We start from the raw sequence: 24829 nt of genomic DNA, 5'->3' as shown, positions 1-24829 counted from the left end.
ACAATGCTACCGTGCTGCCCTTCTAATGCAAGTGTTTATAGTGCTATTTGTTCTGTGAACTTAGCCCATTACGAAAGGAGTGATATTCTCCTAACCCTTCTCGTATAGAACCTTTATGGTATACAGAGAATGAGATATTCAATCCATCTGTGTATGTTGAATTATTTTTTTTTTATAAATGTTTTTATTCAGTTTTCATATTTTATATTGAACAAATTACAAATTGTTAGGAGAGAAAAAGAACAAAAAAAACAAACAAACACGCAAAAATTAACATACATATTACAGGTAAGCATCTTCGTAGTAGTAACTGCGCCCGCCCCCCCCCTCCACCCCCCCCCCCCCCTCAACATGTTTATTTAGTTTGGTTTTGGGCCTTAGCTAGCCATCGAACCCCCGTACCGACCTGTAGCCCCCCCCCCCCTCCCGCTACCTTCCCCCGACTATTCTTCCTCTTGTACATTGGCCACAAATAGGTCCCGGAACAGTTGCATGAATGGCTCCCACGTTCTGTGGAAGCCGTCGTCCGACCCTCGATGCAAATTTGATTTTCTCCATTTGGAGAGATTCCGAGAGGTCGACAGCCAGTCCGCAGCTCTGGGCGGTGCTGCTGACCGCCAGCCAAACAGATTCTACGGCGGGCGATCAGGGAGGCAAAGGCAAGGGCGTCCGCCCTCCTCCCCAGGAATAGATCTGGCTGTTCTGAAACCCCGAAGACCGCCACTATCGGGCATGGCTCCACCCTCACTCCCACCACTTTGGACATAACCTCGAAGAAGGCTGTCCAGTACTCCACGAGTCTGGGGCAAGACCAGAACATGTGGGGCGTGGTTGGCCGGCCTCTTTGGCACCGTTCACATCTGTCTTCCACCTCCGGGAAGAACCTACTCATACGGTTCTTGTTAAGTGGGCTCTATGTACCACTTTTAGTTGCGTCAGGCTGAGCCTTGCGCACGTGGAGGTGGAGTTGACCCTATGCAGTGCTTCGCTCCAGAGTCCCCACCCTATCTCCATCCCAGGTCGTCCTCCCATTCCTTCTTGTTGCGTCCAGTACGGTGTCGTCCCTATCTACCAGTCGGTCATACATGTCACTACAGTTCCCTTTCTCTAGGATACTTGCGTCCAGTAGGTCTTCCAGTAGTGTCTGTCGTGGCGGTTGTGGGTACGTCCTTGTCTCCTTTCGTAGGAAGTTTTGAGCTGCAGGTACCGTAGCTCGTCCCCCCAGCTAGCTGAAATTTCTCTGTCAGTTCGTCCAGTGTTGCGATCCTGTCGTCCGTGTATAGGTGTATGTTGAATTTATATTAAGAATAAAAATCACAATGCTACAGTACAGAAGTGGTCATTGAGCTGATCAAGCCTTGCAGGTGTTGTTTTCCCGGTGAGATGCATAGTCTGGTTCTGGTTGTTCTGCTTGTTTCCCGTGACCTTTAATATTTATTAAAGCTGTGATCAAACTCCTCTTTAAAATAATAGATATGAACCCTGACAGACGGGTAGAGACTCTCTGGTTCATCCAGTCTCTCTCATATTTCTACTCTCTCCCTCCCACCTCTAAAACTGTGCGGTCTCCTGATAGATACAAACCAGATTGAAGCCCCCCCCCCCCCAACAAGAATTTTCTGTTCTTGTGTTTGCCTCGTGTTAAACGAACAATGGCATCTGCCATAAAGGTGACTTTTGTTTTGTTCACATTGATGTAGCAGTTGCATGGCAAGTGGAATATGACAGCAGTTAGCGAATAGTAGGACTGCAACATCTCAGAAACAATCTGCATGCTGCGATGTTCATATCAGTTTGCAGTCGTGATCTTTTCGGAAAATACTAAATGATAAATTTAAAACCCCCTAAAGCAATCAGACAAAAAAAAACTTTTAACCTTTAACCCAACAAGACACAAGTTGCCATTGTTGCAATTTAGATATTAACAGGTCATTCAAATATGTAAGTGACGTTTGGAAGTTTGTGGGCAAGATTTTCCAGCCATTTATGTTGGCCAGATCTTCTGGTCCCGCTGACAGCGCACCCTGTTGCGGGTTTTCCTGGAGGTGAAGGCTGCATTCAGCGGGAATCCCCATTAACAACAACAAGAGCAGAAGAACCCGCTGCCGATCAATGGTGGGCCACCTTCCCCTACAGCAAAACATGCAACAGATTGCTTAGTAAATCCCACTCTAAGACACTGCTTCCACTCCGGCAGATTTGGTCATTACAATCAGCCTTCGCACTCTTGCAAAGGGAGTAAGATTGAACATACTACTTGCTTCTAGTCATTACCCAGCACTTCTGCTGTTAGAGTCCTGATTAGGGCTCAGTGGAGGTTAGGATTGGACTTCACTGTCATGTTCCCTTGGATTTTGAAAGACTTGCTGCCATTCATTGCGTATCATAGATAAATAAAAACCATCTTAGTGAGGAGCAAAGGTGACGAGCATCTATACTCAAGGGAGATGAAACTGCAGAATGGAACAAATAAATGCACTATTTTTAAACTGGAGGCATGAAGGTCACAAGCACTGAACGTACATGCGTTATTTGGAACTTAGATGCCTCATTGGGGTCTAGTTATATTTAGGGTACTTTTTTTTGGTGGAGTGGTTGTGGAGGGGGCATTGTTGACAATGAATTATAGGTTTTCACCATTGTTTTAGCCCTCAGAAGATGTCAGGCACATGCAGATTATCGAGGAAATCCTGAAGTTGTGCTCTGACATAAACTGCACTTGGGTGGTCCCCATAGAACCTGCAATCAATGAGACTATCAACTTTCCCACCCCAGGTTGTCATTTGCAACCCCTTAAAGAGTTGGACCTTGTTCAATCAAATATCTTTTACAATTGTGGAATGCTGCTGATAAATTAGTTTTTGGATAATCTTTAACATAGTTTTTCATTATATTTTGCCTTCTGTCTTCACACCATATGTAAGATCCAATCAGTTGATTTTCTCTGTGTGTGGGGGGCATAATTAAAAGTGATTTTATTTGCCTTTTCATTTGTTATTTGGGGGATCTGTGATTGGTGCTTGAGCAGGCTGATAATCACTCCAGCTTCACACTGTACCCAGTGAAGAGAACTGCATTCAGCTGTGATACCATTGTATGGCGCTACGAGGTGAAATTCTCTCAGCAAGTTTTACTTGGTGGTGAATATCGAGCACTCTTGCATTCCCACTGACTACACAATCCAGCCTATTATTGTTTGCTTTGTTGTATCATTTTGTGTTTTTCAATTGGGTTGCCTTTTGTTAATAGAATGTTTTAGCAAATCAAATATGAGTTCAATTCAATAATAATAATTATCTTTATTGTCACAAATAAGCTTACATTAACACTGCAATGAAGTTACTGTAAAAAGCCCCTAGTCACCACATTCCAGCGCCTGTTCGGGTACACGGAGTATTCAGAATGTCCAAATTACCTAATAGCACGTCTTTCAGGAAGAACTTGTGGGAGGAAACCGGAGCACCCAGAGGAAACCCACGCAAACACAGGGTTAACGTGCAGACTCCACACAGTGACCCAAGCCGGGAATCGAACCTCGGACCCTGGAGCTGTGAAGCAACAGTGCGACTTACTGTGCTCTGTGCCACCCAATTCACAAAATAGTAGGCTACCAATTGATCAAAAGTAGTCACCAGAAACTCAGCCAATCAAAACATCATGTTTTTTCGAAGAATATTCATCAATTGGTACCTCCCATAAAGCCAATCCGTTGTTATCTCACCAGTTACTGAGTCATTGATGTGTTTGAATTGAAGTTTTTCTGATCATATGATTTTAAAGAGTATTTTAGTTAAATATGCAAATGAAAAAAAGTTATTTAACTACACTGGGACAGTAAGAAGCATTCTAAATTAAGTATCAGTAAACTCCGAATTCCTATAACCATCTTTCATTTTCAGTTCAATAAATAAATAAAAAATTTTGTTTTGCTATCAGATTTAGAAAACATAACAAACACATTAAACCTTTTTTTCTTTAACTTCAATATCCTTCTTTTACAGTTTTGGCGGAAATTCTGTGGAATGATATAGCGGATTAAGTCAGCTGAATGCTGTGCAGAAGTGTCAGAGATTTACTGCTGTATGAGCATAATATTTGACCACAAACTGTAATTAATGTTTCCAGTCAGATGCAAACAGTATAACATGTGTTGACAATGATTTTTTTTTGTCGTCTCACTTCAGTAGTATTTAGAACCAAATACTAATGCGTGAATTTACGTTTCTTATTTTCAAGTCGGGAAACTCATAAGATTGCAGTGTTTTACATTATGGAAGGACAGGAGACAAGTACTCGATTCTCTCCAACACTGGAGGAAGCCAAACATATGAAAACTTTGTGTCTGGACTCGGCTGGGAGGTAGACACTGTTTCTTCCCTCTAAATGCTCTTTTTAAAAGTTACTTAAAGAAACTCTATTATTTTACATCAACTCATCTTGAAAATAAATTGAAATATATGGTTTATATGAAGAAAGTAAATTGGCACTACAATTGTTTTAGTTTTATTAAGTAGGTTCTGCTTAAGAATATGCTTTTGTTTTTTTTAAATTGAAGCCTATTAACATAGATAGTTTTAGATGGTAACTGCTTCACTTTCCTAAAATGGGTTTCTTAGATATATCAAAATAGTTTTAATACTGAAGAGAAACTGTAGCTGAATCATAATAATCCTAATGTTGTAAGAAGGACGCAATCACACCGTGACTCAATCCTCTCTTATACTTTAGAACTACAGGCTCAATGCTGACTAAATGCATGCACAGGTTGTGATCAACACGTGTAATTGTCATGATTTTGAAAGAGAAATTTAATAGCAGAATCAACCCATATACAATACAAATGGATGGGCGATCCAGTGGCATTTACGTACCATTAACTTGTACACCAACGCTCAGTTTGGGTTCTGCCAGCCATCACTTTAATCCAGACTCATTACAGCCCTTTTCCAAGCAGGAACCAAAGAGCTGAATTCCAGTGGTGAGGTGAGAATGACTGTCCATGACATCAAGGCAGAATTTGGCTGGGTGTAACTTCAAGGAGCCCAAGTAAAATTAAAGTCAATTGGACGGGGAGAAACCTCTCCAATGGTTGGAGTCATACCTAGCACAGAGGAACATGGTTGTGGTTGTTGGAGGCCAATCATCTCAGCCCCAGGACATAGAATTCCTACAATGCAGAAGGTGGCAAATCGCCCTTCAATTCTGTACTGATCCTCTGAACGAGTGCCCTACGTGGCCCACACCCCGCCCTATCCCCGTAACCCCAGCTAACTTGCACATCTTTGGACACTAAGGGGCAATTTAGCATGGCCAATTCACCTAGCCTGCAGTTCTTTGGACTTTGGAGGAAACAGAAGCACCCGGAGGAAACCCACGTAGACGTAGTGAGAAAGTGCAACCTCCACACAGACTGTCACCCAAGGCTGGAATTTAACCCAGCTCCCTGGCTCTGTGAGGCAGCTGTGCTAACCATTGTGCCACTGTGCCGCTCAAACAATATCACTGCAGGAGTTTCCCCGAGCAGTGTTCTGGGCTCAACCATCTTCAGCTGTTAATCAATGGCCTTCCCTCCAACATGAGATCAGAAATGTCAGGAGATTGGTTTCGGCTGCCGACTCGAGCCCCGTGTTGCCTCCATTCCTGAAAGGCCAGCAGCAGGCCTCTCCCAGGATCAGAAATCTTGCAGACGGAAGTCCCACCCTCTGAGAGCTGCCTTCCAATCCGAAGCTGGCAGCTCTTGTATACTCAGTGCCAACAGGAGTTGGTGTCTGCTGCTAGTATGACAGCCACCCGAGGCTCAGATTGAGGGGGGAGTCAGGAAAAAGGGAATGATGCAGAATGGGGGAGGGGTTGGGACAGCAAGACAGAGGTGTCGTTCCACACACACACACACACACACACACCACACACACACACACACCCCCCCCCCCCCCCCCCCCCCTCCTCCTCCTGAGGCCAGGTCCCTTGATCTTGCCCTCAACATTAATTACCTTTAGGGCTTCAATTGGTGGCAGGGCTGGAAGGCCACGTAGAAGCCTTCCCACCATACAATTAACCTGGGTGGATGTAGGAAGTGGCAGGGACCTCACCTGCCACCCTCCCACCTGCTCAAATGCCACCCACCCCCTGCCTCCAAACGTACCGGGGTAATGTCACAAGATTCTGACTGGCAATATTCGCCGATTATTGCACAGTGTTGAGTATAATTCATAATCCCTCAGATAATGAGACAGACCGTGCCCACATACAGCAAGACTTGGGCAACATGCAAGTTTGGATTGATAAGTGGCAAGTTACATTTGCCCCAACAAGTGCCAGACCAGGACTGTGATGTATTCTCTTCCACTTGTCCAGGTGTGTGCAGCTCCAAAAACACTCCCAAACACCCACAGCCAGCGCAACCTCAGCCCAATTGCTTGGGAACTTGGCAGTGTCAACCTGACACACTGGCAGTGCCAACTGTGGCACTACCAGGTGCCACACTGGCATTGCCAGGGTGCCCAAGTGGCACCAGCAGTGCCAGGGCACCACCCTGCCTAAAGGGCATGCAGCTGGGGGCCTCCGATCCCCTTGGAGTTTCCGCCGAGTGCCGTTCCATCTGGTCCCCGTTTGTGGGGATCAGTGCCAAATGGTGCTCGGCCGAGGTCCCCAAAGCAAAGGGGTTGAATCCCAAGCCTCAGGTACCTTGAGAATCTGCACATTAGAGTACTGCCTCGCTCTAATATGCAGATTTGCCCAAAACTGATCCCACCCATTGTGGGTGGGATTCTGCTTGTGACGTCTCACGAGGGTCGTGTTGAATCTCGCGAGGTGTTGCAAGTCGAATAGATCCCGGGGGACGGGGCCTCCCGGTTTTCATAGGCCACAGTGCGCCGTGGCGAGCTGCTTTTCCAGCGCAGCATGGCCGGTAATTTGCACCTGCGGTTTTCAAAGAAGGCAGCTCAAAGACAATTAGAGGTGGACAATGAATGTTTTGCATTCCTCCTGTCTCCGCAAGCCACTGCCAGAGTGCTCATGACAGTTTGTTTGCCTCCCCGCCCCAACCTCCTTTCCCCTGCTTCCAGATTAAATTGCATAGGCCATGACAGCGCTGCTACATCAGAGTGCCTAATCAATGCCGAAGGGTCACCTGAATTATGTATTGAGACCCAAGTAGAGAGCTTAGCCCAAACACTTAGACCTATTTTCTCTTGTGTGCTCTTGCTACATGTGTCTGAATCTCAGTTGCCTGGCAGGAGATCAAATAAATTGGCTGAGTGGCTGATTTCAAATTCTGGGAAAATTGGAAAACAGATGAACTGTTTTAAAAAAAAAATTAACTTGGGACGTGATTCAGCTTTGCATCCGGCGTAGATCCAGGTGCAATGGGTGAATCATGCAAGAATCAAGACTGGCACCCGACCAGGGTTGGCAGTCCCAAGGTGCCTAGAGCCAGGTTAGCACTGTCAGGGGTGTGGATGTGGCCTTGCCCATTGGAAGGGGGAGTGAGGGCTGGTTCACAGGAGCTTTGACACAGTTGGGGGAAGAGGTGAAGGGGCATCCAGGAAACCAAGGGGATCACCTGAAATAGGTACAGGGGTGCCGTTCAAAATGGCACCCTGAGCTCGTCAGCAGGAAATTAACCAAAGTGAGGCCTCAGTTGGGTGAAACACCCCGAAGCCCAAAAGAATGACAAAGTGCCGTGAATAATGCAGCGAATGTCCACTGCAGCTGGCAAGAAACACATTACCTAACGCGCCCAAAAGCTGACTTTAACTGTTATCCACTGAATCACGCCCATAGTCTAAATATTTACTATTTCTCCGATTTTCATACATCTTTCTGTGACAGTCTGGTCATGTGTAGTCACTGCATTTAGTATATTTGTTATATTCACATGTGTAGGTGGAGACCTCAGTGCTAATTACTAGCGTTTTCTCAAAGCTCTTTGCAAACTAGCTTGCTGCACAGATTGCAACTTAAAAAAGTAAGTCAAATTGGAAATAGACTTGTAGTTGAACACAGAAGTTTATTTAAAAGAAAATTAAATATAGTTTTCTTATTTATTTGGTGAGAAATCCTTAATTAGGTTAAAAGTACCCGCATTTGCTTTGATATTAGAAAGCAATCTCCCTGAAAACTGTTTAAATGTACTGAAATGGACACTGCCAGGAAACATCTGTAATGAAAATAGTGCTAAATCAAGGAAATGCCTTTTCAAAGCATCTCCATTTTTATGAATAAAATGTGAACGAAAATTTTGCCTTTATTTTGAAATGGTTTCATTTATCATTCCTCAGATTGACCTGTCTACACATTGTGGCTTTATGGGTGGCCTACAACGTAATGGCAGTACAGGGCAAACTGCACCTTATTATGCTACCTCTACTGTGGAAGTCGTTTTCCATGTTTCCACAAGAATGCCATCAGACTCTGATGATTCATTAACTAAAAAGGTAAACAAACGACAACTAGATTAGCTATTCTTGACTATCATTTTTGTTGCAAAGGAAGAGGAGCTTTGATACTCTTGACATTTGTACGTATTTATTTTTCAATGATTAATGTGAATGTATAGAAATTCAAAATAAGGCAAGGGTTAGCTGTGCTGGAGAATGTCAGTTTTGTTCTACTTCTTTCCAAAAGTATTGAATCGCTACAGTTCAGAGGACAAGCCACAGAGGTCAGGCTGGTCAGATTCCACCGTCTAGCTCTGACAGAATCCCTCCTTTAGCTATTAATGTGATGTGATTCTTGAAAATTACTTTCTATGTGTCACCAAAAAGAATACCAACAAACTTGATCTGTAGTTTTTCCTCTAAGTATTTGGAGTAGCTTTCAATGTCAGCATTTATTAGAACTGTACCATCCTTTGAGCAGCACATCCAGCGATCTTGAGAGCCTTGGTTCATAATGGGATAGCTTCTTAAATGTTTCATAGTGAAGAAATTGTGACCATTGTCTAATATCCTGCCGCCAGATTAAACATAAATGGTGGTGTGGAATATTATTCCTCTCAGGACTGTCTTAGTCTCGTAACTCAAAGTTGTAAATGTTGATGCAAGAAAAAATGCCTTCTCTCTTCATCAATCCTTTGTGAGTGGGAACCGGTTCTGGATTCTCCGATTCTGAGGCTAATGGTCCCCACAACGGCATGGGAACAGTAAATGGCGTAAAAACGGCCACTAGTCCTCTGTTTGGCTGGGGCTAGCATGCTGGCAGCATAGAGCAAACTCTCCGTCTACGCTGCTTTGGAGGGGGTGGAGCATCGTGAAAGCCGCACTGCCCCTGATTTGGATGGAAACTTTGATGCTCCGGACGATTGCCGAACGCGATTTCAGCGTCGGCGACCGGAGAATCCAGCCACAAGTCTCCCTATCTGCTCGGCCTAGATCCCTCATGATTTTGATTACACCTATCAAATCCCCTTTCAAGTTTCTTTTCTCTGAGGAAAACAGTCCTAACTTCTCAAATCTTCCTGCAAAACTGAAGTTCCTCATCTCTCGGATCACCTTCGCAACCTATTCTGCACCCTCTCTAATGCCTTCACATCTGTCCTAAAGTATGACGTTCAGAACTGGACGCAATACTTCAGCTGAGGTGAAACTAGTGCTGAAATTCAACATAACTTTTCTGCTCTTGTACTCTTATTCCTATTAATAAAGCCCAGGATACAGTATGGTTTCTTAACTGCTTGCTCAACTTGTCCTGCAATCTTCAATGCGTTATGCATATAAACACCCATGCTCCCCTGCTTTTCTACTCCGTTTAGAGTTGTACCCATTATTTTATATGTTCTCTCCATGGTCTTCCTACCATAATGAATCACCTCCGACTTCTCTGTATTGAACTTCATCTGCTCATTCCACCAATATGTCTACATCCCTTTGAAGTTCTACACTACCCCCCTCACAATTCACAATGCTTCTAAGCTTTGTATCATCTGAAAACTTGAAATTCTGCACAGTATACCAAGGTCTAGATCATTAATATATACCAGGAAAGGAAGGGAACGAAACTGACCCCGCGGGAAACTCCGCTATAGATCTTCCTCCAGCCCGAGAAATATCCATCAGCCACGAGCCTCTATCACCTGCCCTTTGGCCAATTTGTACAAACATTCCTACTGTCCTACATGGTTGAAGTGAAACAAGTCACTTCTGATGTTATTTGGGAGGTAGTGGAGGTGGGTTTTTGTGAGCCTGTTTCCCTAATCCAAGAACAACCTGCATAGTACTTCTAACAGAAAGTTGTAAGGTGCTGCTTAGATAGCTGTGTGGGAAACAAATGCTCATCAAGAATAAAGACAATAGGAAAGATGAGTGAAAGCTGCATTGCTGGTGCGAGTTTAAAAGGTGTTTAAAGGATTGAAGAAGATAAAGGAGTTTCAGGGTGTGACTGATGATCCTGCTGCCAGTGGTGGGACAAAAGAAAGATACACAAAATGCAAAAGTCATGGAAATAAAAGGATTCAACAATGCTGGAGGAAGTTGCAGATATATGATGGAGAGTGAATTGAAAGCTAAGGTCAAGAATGTGCTTTAGGGCATGGACAAATGGAGATCTGCAAAGAATGAGGCAACAGGTGAGCAAAACTTAGTGCAGAACAAGACCTTACCTGGTACAAGTATAATAAGGAAAATTTATAATATAACTTCCTCAGAGTGACAGTCAGCATCAGATTTCCACTCCATACCCACTTACCTGTGCTCTGTCTCGGCTAACCTTCCCGACTCAAGCTGGGTGAGATTCAGGCAGCGCAGCACGTTTCCGGCTCCAGCATCAAAGTCCATAAGAAGCGGAGCAAAGGAGAACATGTCCCCTTTATTTATGGTACTAGCTGCCATAAAGCAGGTGAGTTTAAAGGTCCCACTGAAAGTAACAGGCCAGAGAGATGGTAAGTGCCTAAAGTCAGTGGAAAGGAAGGGTGAGTGGGGATGGAATCCCATGCATGATTTGGCCTGGATCTTTAAAATAGTTATAGTCTGAAGTTAGAATCGTAGAAAAATTGCAACACAGAAGGAAGCCATCTGCCCCATCTTGCCTATGCCAGCCTGAGGACATCCAGATGCCCTTTCTAATCCCACCTTCCTACACCTGGTCCAGAGTCCTGTATCTAACAGCATTTAAGGTGCTGATCCAGGTATTTTTAAGAGAGTTTAGGGTCTCTACCTCCACCACCAACTTGGGCAGCGAATTCCAGACACCCACTACCCTCTGTGTAAAAAAAGTTCTTCTTCGCATCCCCTCTGCATCTTCTGCCACGTATCTTGAATCTATGTCCCTATGTTCTCGAATTCTCCACCAAGGGAAACAATTTTACTCTGTCCACTCTATCTCACCCCCCCCCCCCCCCCCACCCCCATAATTTTGTACACCTCATTTCAGTCACACTTCAGCCTTCTTTGTTCCAAGGAAAATAACCCCAATCTGTCCAATCTCTACACTTTCCTAGCCCCTCCTCTGCACTCTCTCCAGAGCAGTTATTTCCTCCCTGTAATGTGACCAGAACTGCACACAATACTCCAGATTTGGCCTCACCAGTGGTTTATGCAATCCCAACATTATATCCTTACTTTATATTCTATACCTCTGCCAGTGAAGGAGAGCATTCCATATGCTTTCTTTACAACCTTGTCTACTTGAACATACTTGGGCGGCACAGTAGCACAGTAGGTAGCAGTGTTGCTTCACAGCGCCAGGTGCCAAGATTCGATTCCCGGCTTGGGTCAAAGTCTGTGCGGAGTCTGCACATTCTCCCTGTGTCTGCGTGGGTTTCCTCCGGGTGCTTTGGTTTCCTCCCACAATTCCTGAAAGACGTACTGTCAGCTGAATTGGACATTCTGAATTCTCCCTCCGTGTTCCCGAACAAGAGCTGGAATGCAGCAATTAGGGACTTTTCACAGTAACTTCATTGCAGTGTTAATCTAAGCCAACTTGTGACAATAAATATTATTATTATTGAATTACTGCCTTTAGGGACCTGTCTACTTGTACACCATGATCTCTTACTTCACCTACCCTCTTAGTATATTCCCATTTATTGTGTACTCCCTATAACTATTTGACCTCTCTAAGTGCATGACCTCACACTTCACTTTGTTAAATTCCATCTGCCACTTTACCATCCACACCACCAACTATCTATATCATTTTTGAGATTATAGCTATCTTCTCTACTGTCCACCACTTGGCCAGTCTTTGTGTTGTCTACAAATTTATCAATCATGCTCCCCACATGCAAATCCAAATCATTAATATGTAACACAAATTAATATATAGGGGTCCCAACACCGAGCCCTGTGGAACACCACTTGAAATTAATTTCCAAATGCAAGGGCAGCCATTGACCATTACCCTTTGTTTCCAGTTACTAAGCCAACATTTTGCCCAGTTTGCCACATTGCCCTGTAACCCATGGGCTTACAGTTTCTTCACCAATCTGCCGTGTGATACTTCGCCTTGCTTAAGATCCGTGTACACAGCATTCACTGCACAACCTTAATTAACCCTTATTCTCACTTCCTCAAAGAATTCAATCATATTTGTGAAGCATGAACTTCCTTTAACAAATCCATGCTGACTATCCCTTCCTAGTCCATGCCTTTCTGTGTGACACTAGATCCCATCTTTCTGGATTGATTCTACTAATTTGCCCAACACCAACATAAGACTAACTGACCTATAATTATTTGGCATTTCCTTCAATCCCTTTTTAAACAATGGAACTATGTTTGCATTTCTCCAGTCCTCCAGTACCTCCCCTGTATCTAGTGAGGATTGGGAAATCATCCTCCAAGCATCTGCTGTCTCCTCCCTGACCTGTCACGACTGTCAAAACATAGCCAACACAGTGGTTAGCACTGCTGCCTCACAGCTCTAGGGTCCCAGGTTCAATTCCGGCCTCGGGTGACTGTCTACGTGGAGCTTGCACTTTTTCCCGAGTCTGCGTGAGTTTCCTCCGGGTGCTCCGGTTTCCTCCCACTGTCCAGGGATGTGCAGGTTAGGTGGATTGGCCATGCTAAATTGCCCCTTAGTGTCCAAAAGTTTAGGTGATGTTACTGGGTTACGGGGATAGGACAAATGTGTGGGTTTAAGTAAGGTGGTCTTTCCAAGGGCCAGTACAGACTTGATGGGCCGAATGGCCTCCTTCTGCACTGTAAATTCTATGACTATGACCTGCTTCAGTAGCCTCAGAAACAATCCATCTGGCCCTGGCAACTTACCAATTTTAAAGGACTCCACCCCTTCTCTTTTATGATCATCCCATCCAATATCTCAGTGTTCCTCCTGGGCTACTAAATCTGCATCAATCATTTCCTTTATGAACATGGAAACAATATTTATTTAAAACCCTTCCCACCACCTCTGCATCTACACACAAGTTCCCTTTTCATCTCTGATATGTCCTACATTTTCCTTAACTAACCTTTTACCATTAATAAATCGGTAAAACATCTTTGGGTTTACTTTAACTTGCTAATCTTTTTTCATGCCCTCTGTTTTATATCCTTATGTCCCTGCACTTTCTGTACTCATCTAGGCAATCTGCAGTGCCTAGTTCTTTGTTCCTATTGTAGGGCGGCGCAGTAGCACAATGGTTAGTACTGTTGCTTCACAGCTCCAGGGTTCCAGGTTTGATTCATGACTTGGGACACTGTGCGGAGTCTGCACGTTCTCCCTGTGTTTGCGCGGGTTTCCTCCAGATGCTCCCGTTTCCACCCACAGTCCCGAAAGACGTGCTGTTAGGTGAATTGGACATTCTGAAATCTCCCTCTCTGTACCCGAACAGGCGCCGGAATGTGGCGACTGGGGACCTTTCACGGTAACTTAATTGTAGTGTTAATGTAAGCCTACTTGAGGCAATAAAGATTATCATTATTCTGCTTTCTTTTTCTGTTTGATCGTCCCGTGTATTCCTCTAGACAGCCGGGGGGGTCTAGATTTTGCAGTCCCACTCTTATGAAAAAATGTCTACTTCGTACATTTAGGATCTCGCTTTTTAGCGCTTCCCACTGATTTTCCACTGATGTATCCTCTCGCAGTGCTGGTCAGTCCACCTTAGCCACGTTCCTTCTAATTCTAAAAGTGTTTTTATTTCTTCTAACTCTTTCAGAGTAACTATTAGTCTAACACTGGCCGACCCATCCAAAGTTAGCAAATTACATCGCTTTGTTGGATGGTTCCCAGCGCCGTCTTCCAGGGGAAGTTAGCACTTCTGGACAATTGCTGCGTAAACCCTTATCTGCGAACTTCTGAGAGGGATTCCCCAGCACACCTTTCGTGTGCCCCCCAAATCTGACACCGGGGAACCAAGAAGCTGAAGATTAATTTCTTTGAAATGTCTGTGGAATCTAATTATTTTTAATGAATGTTTGAAAAGGACTTTTAAGAGTTTGAATAAATTTTGACTGTGCCAATTGTAATTTTCTTTTGATAAGAAATACTGGTCCATGTGTCCTTGACCTGAAATCAGTATCAAAAGAAACACAAAACACAGATACAGAGTAAGAAAGACAAGATTTGTTTGAGGAGAAGCCAGCAAACTCCACAAAAAGGATTGGTTTTCTGTTTTCCAGTAAGAAGAAAAGTAGAACTCCAGTAGCTTTTGGGGAAGCAATGTATCAGCAAACTAAAATGGACTAAATCGTAAAAAAGGTGGGAGTAGCTCAGGGATGTAAAAGAGCATGAGAGCTTGTATCAATGGGCCAGATCTTAACAGGATATTGTTAGTTGGTCAGTTGAAAATGAGCCCTAGGAAGCTGCACCATCAAAACTGACATGAGCTAAGTGAGCAAAGGTTAGTTGACATGCACCGTGTCGGTGCTAATTGTATCTGGGGACATTGGATGGAATATGCTTGCTGGTGATCGCAACTTGATTGTCAAATCGATTGACTTGATAAACATGTGAAATTGCCCATGGTTTGCAGAGAGTAATGTGGGTGTTAATGGTTGTGTAAAATGTATCTTTGTCGTACTAACTATAGCTAAATTGGCTGTTTTTAATTTCAAGTATCTTTCAAGTATGTTAATTCATGTTTAATTTGTATTAGTTCTCATTAACAGCAAAGTAAAAGTTACAAAAATTAAATCTTGTTGGTAATTTCCTCATGTGGGGCACGGTAGCACAGTGGTTAACACTGTTGCTTCACAGTGTCAGGGACCCGGGTTCAATTCCCGGCTTGGGTCACTGTGCGGAGTCTGCACGTTCTCCCGTGTCTGCGTGGGTTTCCTCCCATAAGTCCCGAAAGACGTGCTGTTAGGTGAATTGGACATTCTGAATTCTCCCTCCGTGTACCCGAACAGCGCCGGAATGTGCCGACTAGATGCTTTTCACAGTAACTTCTTTTCAGTATTAATGTACTCCTTGTGACAATAAAGATTATTATTATTTGGTAAATTTGATCATTTTGGTTTACAATTTCCCTTCGGGGATCGTAACAATTGGGACCTTTCAAATATAGGACGGTGACAGTCGAACATTTGGAACAATTCAGACTGTAGATGGTAGAAATAATGGGCTGAGGTGGAGGGCAAAGCAGTACTTATGGAGGTATAAAAAGTAGTGTTTGTGAAGGAAAGGTTTTCAAACTCCGTTTCCAATTGAAAAGGGCATCAAGATGCACTCTTGAGATGGCGTCAAAGAAAGGTTGGAACCAGCAACAAGACAGCTGTTGTGTTTGTGATGGAGGACAAAAGCAAATGCTTGTGTCTCCTCACAGTTTAACTATGTTAATGGCAGATCTGACAGCACAGGATCATTCGATAAAGATGGCGGGTACATTTGGTTTCAGCAATATATTTTTGAAAGTTGGCCCTGGTTACTGGAGGCAATGTATGCAAGGGGGTGTTGAGGAAGGATAGACCCTTGGGGTCTCAAGAGATTGCCAATGTGCAGGAGGGGAGATAAACTTGCTGGAGATATTTAAGTAGGTAACAGTGGATCTGTTACACACATGAGGGGTTTACCCTCTTACGACCCATCCGTTATTGGAAAGGTGTTTTGACTTGCTTCTTGATGGCATATTCTCAAACTTCATGGTTTCAATTTCTATTAATAACCTCACAATAATCCTGAGATAGGATGAACTTAGAGGGTTAGTTTATTTGCACATTAATGCAGGAGGAGGGTCACAGCGTTGCCCCTTTGCACTTGTACAGTCAAACAGGGATAAAGAAAAAGTTTACAGTACAGATACCACAGAGAGGAAATTGTGTTTCACGTGGTTTTCAGAGTCCAGAATGAAAACTCCAATGAGGCATTCCTTCACGGAGATGTGTGAGCTGAATATGGATGCTGGTTACTTCATTTTCCGGGGTGTTGACTTTACATGATGAGATAGGCATGTGGAGATGATTTAGTATTGCAGATGTTGGTACAAAAACAAAGGTACAGAAACGGAGCATCTGTGCAGGGAGAAATAGTTATTGCTTCAAGTCTGTATGACTTCTTCATAAAAAGAGTCATGTGCATTTGGTATATTCATTCTGTTTCTCTTTCCAGTGATGCGACCAGACCTGAGAGTCTTCCCAGCATTTTCTGCTTTTTATTTCAGATTTCCCACACCTGCAGTATTTTGCTTTTATTTTGTTTCATTAGGAACTCATCAGTGGTAATGAAGTGAAGTACTACCAGGTAGCTCCTTTTCATCAAGGGTTATAGACAGACATAGATGTTTGATTTTAAGGTATTCTTTTTGGTAAAATATTTGATTAAGGCATTTGTGATTTTATAACAGTAAACCACATACAAACTATAAACATAGTGAACCTTCTTCACAGGTCCCACCTTCCTTGAACAGTAATCTGGACTAAACACCCCCTCTTCCCCCCCCCCCCCCCCCCCCCCCCCCCCCCCCCCCGCCCTCTGCTGACAGTTAATTTTCTCTAAAGAAGTCGACAAACGGCTGCCACCTCCAGACGAACCCTAGCATTGACCCTCTTCGGCCGAACTTGATTTTCTCAAGACTGAGGAAGCCAGCCATGTCATCGACCCCATCACTGATTTTTGGGGTTCCCACCATGCTAACAGTATCCGTCTCTGGTCTACCAAGGAGGCAAAGGCCAAGATGTCGGTCTCTCTTGCCCCTTCGACTCCCGGGACCTCCAACACTCTGAAAATCGCCACCTCTAGACTCGGTGCCACCCTTGCTTTTAACACCATGGACATGATATCTGCAAACCCCTGCCAGAATCCCCTAAGCTTTGAACATGTCCAAAACATGTGAACATGGGTCGCTGGCCCTCCCGCACACCTTGTACACCAGTCTTCTATCCCAAAAATCGTGCTCATCCGTCATGCGTGCCCGGTGAACGACCTTAAATTGTATCAGGCTGAGCCTGGCACAAGATGTGAACGTGTTGACCCTGCTTAACGCATCCGCCAGAGACCTGCCTCTATCTCTCCCCCTAATTCATCCTTCCAATTGTGCTTTAGCTCCTCTGTCTGCATTTCCTCTGACTCCATGAGTTCTTTAAAGTTATCGGAGACCTTCCCCTCTCCCACCTATACGCTAGAAATTACCCGATCTTGTATCCCCCGTGGCGGTAGGAATGGGAAGGTTGGAACCTGCCTTCGCAAGAAGTCCCGAATCTGCAGATACCTAAACCCAGTCCCTCCCGTCAACTCAAACTTTTCTAACTCCCTCAAACCGGGGAAGCTCCTATCTATAAACAGATCTCCCATCCTCCCGATCCCTGCGCTCTGCCATCCCCAAAACCCTCCATCCAGTCTTCCTGGGGCAAACCGATGATTGCTACAGATTGGAGCCCAAAACCGATGCTGCCTCCGCTCTCACTTGGTTCCTCCACTGCCCCCAGACTCTCAGGGCCACCACTACCGCGGGGCTTGTGGAGTACCGAGCCAGAAAGAACGGCAGAGGTGCCATGACCAATGCCCCTAAACCCGTGTCCTTACAAGATGCTACCTCTACTCGTTGCCGCACCGACCCCTCCCCCACTACCCACTTCCTAATCATGGCTATATTTGCCGCCCAGTAATTACTGTTAATTTCATTAGGATTACTGTTAATTTCCGGATTCTTAGCACACCAGTATATATAATTAAAGCAATCGATTATGCATGCACTTAAAAATTATCCACAAATGTTTTTAGGTATTATTTCTCCCAAGCTTTAATTTGTCCCAATCCAAAATTCTTTTTACTGTTACTTTAATTTTGCTCATGGCCTTTATCATCTTGATTGTCTTGAAGTCAGTTTCTCTCTGGAGCTTGTTTCTGTCCTCTTCAGGCCATATTGACCATTCCTTGTCAAGTTGTTTGTCAAGTAGCTGAGCTAGTCTTCGGACCCTGTTCTTCAGTGCAATTGTATCATATACACTCTCTGTCAGTTACAAGTTAGAAATTACTTCTCTACACTCACCGGTATCCCAGGTCCTTCTGTAATTTTTAGAATTTCACAATCCTAAATCATCTTTGCACTTATCTGTTCGATGTAGTCTCTAGTGAACTTTTTCCAAATATTCTGTGCAGGCAGTGTGTCTTCCACTCTGCATCGCTCCATTATGCTTGGTGGTAATCTCTTTGCCCTCTCCCAGAAATCCTTGTTTTGAATTTGTTGAATGTTTATCAGGTCTATAAGGATCACTAATCAAATTCATGATCTGAGATTTTGCTGTCTTTAAAAGAATGTACCATTCGATAATTCTTCCTGACTTTCTGGTAATCTTCTCAAAAGATCAAAGGTCCCTGTCTCAATATCTTTGCCCATCTTCCCCTGTAAAGATCCAATGTCTTGTCGTGGCCAGATGATCGAATTCAGTCGCTTTAAAGTTCATCGGCAAAGACACAAATATCTCCAGGAGAAAGCTGTCACCTTATTCATCTCATCCATATGTTCCTTTCACAAGAACAATTTCTGAAAGTATTTTCTCTCTTCCCCCCCACCCCAACAGATGACCATACCATTTAAACCTCTTCTCACTACTTTCCTCGATGCTCCCACAACCTTTTCTGACCCCCTGATGTATTGGTTCCTGATTTTGTTCTCTTTCTTTACTCTACATGTTCATCTCAGCATCCACATCACATTCGGATCCAGTCGTCATTCCCCTCTCCTTAATTTTCAGCTCCAGTATAGTGCATTTATTTTGCATATCCCTGTTAATACTCACGCTATTTGTGCATTATTTTTTTAAATATAAATTTAGAGTACCCAATTCATTTTGTTCCAATTAAGGGGCAATTAAGCGTGGCCAATCCACCTAGCCTGCACATCTTAGGGTTGCGGGGGCGAAACCCACGCAAACACAGGGAGAATGTTTGCACGGTGATCCAGAGCCGGTATCGAACCTGGGACCTCAGCGCCATGAGGCAGCAGGGCTAACCCAGTGCGCACCATGATGCCCGTTAGGGGCAGGTTTAGCACAGTGGGCTAAACAGCTGGCTTGTAATGCAGAACAAGGCCAGCAGCGTGGGTTCAATTCCCGCACCGGCTCCCCGGGTAGTACAACTGGATACCACTGTGGCTTCACAGCGCAAGGGTCCCAGGTTCGATTCCCCGCTGGGTCACTGTCTGTGCGGAGTCTGTACATTCTCCCCGTGTCTGATGGGTTTCCTTCGGGTGCTCCGGTTTCCTTCCACAGTCCAAAGACGTGCAGGTTAGGTGGATTGGCCATGAAAATTGCTCTTAGTGACCAAAAAGGTTAAGAGGGGTTATTGGGTTACAGGGATAGGGTGGAAGTGAGGGCTTAAGTGGGTCGGTGCAGACTCGATGGGTGGAATGGCCTCCTTTTGCACTGTATGTTCTATGTTCCCCAAACAGGCGCCGGAATGTGGCGACTAGGGGCTTTTCACAGTAACTTAATTGAAGCCTACTTGTGACAGTAAGCAATTATTATAGGGGCTGGTTTAGCAAAGTGGGCTAAGACAGCCGGCTTGTAATGCAGAACAAGACCAGCAGCGCGGGTTCAATTCCCGTACCAGCCTCCCTGAACAGGCGACTAGGGGCTTTTCACAGTTGCTTCATTGAAGCCTACTTGTGACAAGAAGCGATGATTATTATTTGTGCATTATTTAATAGTATTGAGTATTGAACAAAATTCAATAATCTCTGTTGAATAATGAAAAAAGCAGTGTTATAAGGGGCAGCATGGTAGCACAGTGGTTAGCACAGTTGCTTCACAGCTCCAGGGTTCCTGGTTCGATTCCCGGCTGGATCACTGTCTGTGCGGAGTCTGCACATTCTCCCCGTGTCTGCGTGGGTTTCCTCCGGTGCTCCGGTTTCCTCCCACAGTCCAAAGATGTACAGGTTAGGTTGATTGGCCATGATAAATTGCCCTTAGGTGAGGTGGGGTTACTGGTTTACGGGGATAGAGTGGAGGTGTCGGCTGAAGTGGGATGTTGTTTCCAAGAGCCGGTGCAGACTTGATGGACCGAATGGCCTCCTTCTGCATTGTAAATTCTATGATAAGATAAGTGATATTCCTTTTAACAACCAAAATCAACTCGTTCTGTGAAAAATGCAATCAATAAGCCGTTATATGCTTTGTTTCTACTAGTTACTTGAAAACTAAAGTAATAAGTTGTGAATGAAAATATCGATTCTTAAATGTGAGCTTAATGTGATTCTTAAGTCAGAGCAGATCTATACTTTGATTTTGTGTTGAAGAATAGAACAAAAGAGATTATCTGAACATAGAAATCAGACAAAGGAGAGTAATCTTGTCTGAATACTTCTCACATAACACAACCCTCAAATTCAAGTATTTCCTCTTTGAGAATTACTTTCAATCTGTCACCTTCAATCGTTTCCACTAAGAAGTTGCCGTTTCTCATCAATAAGGTGTCAAGCAATCTGCCGTAGCAATTTAATGGGTCAACCAGAAATCTAACCTGAGGCCTTCTCGAACTCAAACCTTTAAATTGTTGAACAAACTATCTTGAAGACTCCAAAAATGAATCATATATAGCTTGCAGCTCTTTCTTCTGTCGTATTACCATTTTCACAAAACTTAATCGTGGATGGGAAGTGTAATGATTTATCTGTGTCAGAAGTACAATTAAATATTACACTTTTTAACTGTTCTGGTAATAACTTCACCTTTCCTTATAATTCCAGGTTTAATTTGACTGGATATAGCAACGTGTAAAGCCCACTAATGGCAGGTCTATGTTCAGCCTATATTCTTCCGATCAGTGCTTTCAAAGGATTTGACAATTCAGGTTTACATTATTTATGCCATAAAATGAACTTGATGTGGAATTTGTGGAGTTCTGCTGTAGGGCGGGGGTGAGGGTGGTGTGGGGGCAGGTGCCGTTTCCGCATGTGTCATGGGGAACTGAAACCAAGCGGGGTCTCATTTCCTCGCATTCGGCCAGACCCCACCCGGCGACCTTTCCTCCAGGCCGTCGGCCATGTCCAGGGACCTCTGCTTTGCCATGGTTAGGGGCCACAGATCCAGCCGGCCCCCTCCTGTCGTCTTCCATTCCCAGCGGCTGTGGGCGGCCTTCTCCTTGGTGGGCAGGGGAGGGGGAAACAGAAAATGATTGTGTTCGACAGTCTGACACATGCAGCACAAGTAGTGGGTAGCTGGTGGCCTCAGTGGCTAGGGCACCCAGTCATGACAGCTGGTATGGGTGCTGGCATGTGGTGCAAAATGGGGGTTCGGCCACACTCCGGGGGGGGGGCAGGTAAGGGGACATGGGTTAGTGCCAGTTGCACGTTTCACAGTGTTGCCTATTCACTCTGGCCGCCCTGAGGAGGTCGTGCTGTTTTTTTCAGCACTGCTGGCCAGTCCGAACAGTGTTGCCAATGGCGCTTACGGCCTCTGCCACCTGCGCCCAGGCACAGTGAATGGCAGCGGCTGGCAGCCTCCTACCAGGGCACAGGGTCACCACGCCTCTTCTCCACGGTGCCCAGGAGGTTCTTGAGTTCTGCATCCGCGAAAAGTGGGGCCACATGTCTTGCTGCCATCTTGTTGGCTGGGATAGTGTGTGTGGGGAGTGAAGTGTGTATATGGGGCTGCAGCTTGGCAGCCTCCTGAGTGTCCATCGCAAAACCGGCGAATCCTGCACCGTTTTTCATTGGAATCTATTGTGTTCCATATGGTGCCAGTGCTAGCCCCTCAATAGTAGCTGAATCGGTCCCAGTGGACCACAGTTTTGCTGTCGTAGAACTCTACAAATTCTGCGTCGGAATCAACACTTCGTCTCAGAAACAGAGAATCCCTCCCGTGATGTTCCAGAAAGATGGGAAAAGGAGGAGAGGTAGCAATATTGATTTAGGGGAACATTACAGTGCTGGAGAAAGAGTGCAATCCAGAGTAAGAATAATTGATTGGAGGAAAGCCAACTTCAGTGGGGTAAGAATGGATCTGGCCCAGTTAAATTTGAATCAAAGGTGCGTAGCCAAAACTGTAATTGTTTAAGTACTGTCAAGGTATGTTCACATGAAGGAGAAATATAGAGCAAACAAATCCAGAGCTCCCTGGATGGCAGCAGAGATTAAGATGAAGCAGAAAAAGTGTGCTTATGACATGTCAGGTGGATAATCTAGTTCAGATCTAGGCTGAATATATAAGGTTCAGAGGGTAATTGTAAAAGCAAGACAAATAAACAGACAGTATCTGAAGAAACTTGCAGCTAACATTAGAGGGAATTCAAAAGTCTATAGAAGTAGTAAGTGATAAGAAGAGTGAGTGAGGCTAATTAGGGACAGGTAAAGGGATTTGTGTATGGGAGCAGGGCACGTGGTTGAGTTATTAAATTAATACTTTGCACCTGTCTTTACCAAGGAAGCAGATGCTATCCAGATTACAATGAAAGAGGCAATAGTTCAGATATGTGAAGGGTTTAAAATGAATGAGGCGGTATTGGATTGGCTGTCTGTAATTAAAGTGAATAAGGAATCAAGCCCAGATGAAATGCTTCCAAAGGGGGCTTCCGGTGGTGCCCTACAGGTAAAGGTTGCACGTTTCGTGGCTCCTGCTAGAGCATTTGTTTTGTTCATTTATCCCTTTGGGGAGTTTTTGGGGAGAATTTCTTTTGATCATTCATGGGAAAGCTTAAGGCAACTAAAGGATGTTGAAAACCCAGAAAAAGGATACAGGGAAAAAGGGGGCAAGCGAATGTCCGTCGGCGAGTTTGGTGGGCAGTTTAGCAGGTGGAAGGACGGCAGGAGTAAGCTCGCTAAGTGGGGCCACAACCATTACGGTGGATACGTTGGCTGAAGTGATGGCAGGAGAGAGCGCCTGTTTTCGAAACACATTGATAAGCATCAAATGGAAATGATGACATCACTCAAAGAGTGGGTGGATGAGACCTTTCGCTTCGATGAAGGAAGCTTTGGCAAAGACGCCGACGGTAGTCCGGGAGCGAGGAGAGGTGTTGAAGGAGTGGAGGAGGCATTGTCACAGCACAGCGACCAGCTCACCTCCATAGGAGAAGAGTTGCAGAGGGGGTGGAGAGTAACAAAAGACTGAGACGAGGTGGAGGACCTGGAGAACGGATCAAAGGCAGAATCTAAGGATCGTGGGACTGCATCAGGGGCTGAAGAGCCGCTGGCCTACGGATTATTTTGTGGAGATGTTCGCTAAGTTGATGGGGGAGGAGGAGGAGAACCCCTCTACGGGTTGGACAGGGCCCATCGGTCACTCCGGTTGAAACCAAAGGCGAAAGGAACGTGACGTTTGGGGTGGTCTACTGTGCGAAGATGAAGATCATGCATATCTCAGAGATTACTATTTTGAGATGGCAGAGGCATTTGTGAAAGCTGAAGGACTAGGACTGAATTAAGTTTGGACTATGATGGTATTCTGCAGTTTTCTTTTACTTTTGGCTTTTTAATCTTTAATTTTAATCTTTATTATTGTCACAAGTAGGCTTATATTAACACTGAATGAATTTACTGTGAAAATCCCCTAGTGCCACACTCCGGCGCCTGTTCAGGTACACAGGGGGAGAATACAAAATGTCCAAATTACCGAACAGCACGTCTTTCGGGACTTGTGGGAAGAAACTGGAGCACTCGGTGGAAACCCACGCAGACACAGGAAGAATGTGCAGACTCCACACAGACAGTGACCCAAGTCGGGAATTGAACTTGACCCTGGTGCTGAGGCAGCAGTGCTAACCACTGTGCCACCGTGCCACCCATCATGGGGTGTCTGTACAGAGTATTTAAGGCGAAACTGTTTCCGTTGGTGATGCAGAAGGTATTTGGCAAAAGAAGCAATGGCGACATGAGGGGAAACTATCTGAGAGTGGATGGAGTCAGGATAAATTGAGGCTTTCAAAAGAGAATTGGATAATTATTTGAAAAGCAAAATTTTGCAGGGCTATAGGGAAAAGATGGGAGAGTAGGCTTAATATTGTGGAAATATAGAATTCACAGCACAAAAGCAGTTTCTTTGACACAGCTATATTGGTGTTTCTACTTCACATGTTTGCAGATGATATAACCAATGGCAGTATACAGATGATAAAGAGGAGTGTTGTGTTATGCTGCTTCGGATAACACAGGCTGCTACTTGATGCAGTCTTAACTAAAGGATGCTCCAGACTCTGAAATGAGTTCAACGTGTTTATTGAACTATTAACACAGTTCTCAAATGAGTTTGATTCTCTGCTAATCTGACTGTAGTAACTCAGTCTAACTGTACCAGCTTGTTCTAAGTCACATGCTGGGGTGTGATGCTGCTGATCAATCTTGTCGAACCCTCTAGATGTCTGTCTGTGGAAAGAGGTAGGGTGTGAGTGCCTCATCCCTTTTATAGTGTTTATGTCATGCCCCCTTGTGGTGATGCTACCTGTGAGTGTCCTGACTGCCCATTGGTTGTGTCCTATTCTGAATGTTCATTGGGTGCATGTTTGCATATCATGACATCTC

General features: G+C 44.6%; 1 protein-coding gene across 1 annotated transcript in view; it reads left to right on the top strand.

Annotated features, from left to right (window-relative positions):
- Positions 1–24829, top strand: part of ralgapa2 (Ral GTPase activating protein catalytic subunit alpha 2) — a 730448-nt gene that overhangs the window by 418809 nt on the left and 286810 nt on the right. Inside the window, 3 exon segments of the mRNA XM_038805980.1 lie at positions 4237–4280; positions 4283–4359; positions 8280–8435. Of these exon segments, the coding sequence (XP_038661908.1) occupies positions 4237–4280; positions 4283–4359; positions 8280–8435 (277 nt within the window).

The sequence above is a fragment of the Scyliorhinus canicula genome, chromosome 1 (genome assembly GCF_902713615.1).
Source record: "Scyliorhinus canicula chromosome 1, sScyCan1.1, whole genome shotgun sequence".
Taxonomy (NCBI): Eukaryota; Metazoa; Chordata; class Chondrichthyes; order Carcharhiniformes; family Scyliorhinidae; genus Scyliorhinus; species Scyliorhinus canicula.
This window is presented reverse-complemented; position numbering and strand designations above follow the sequence as displayed.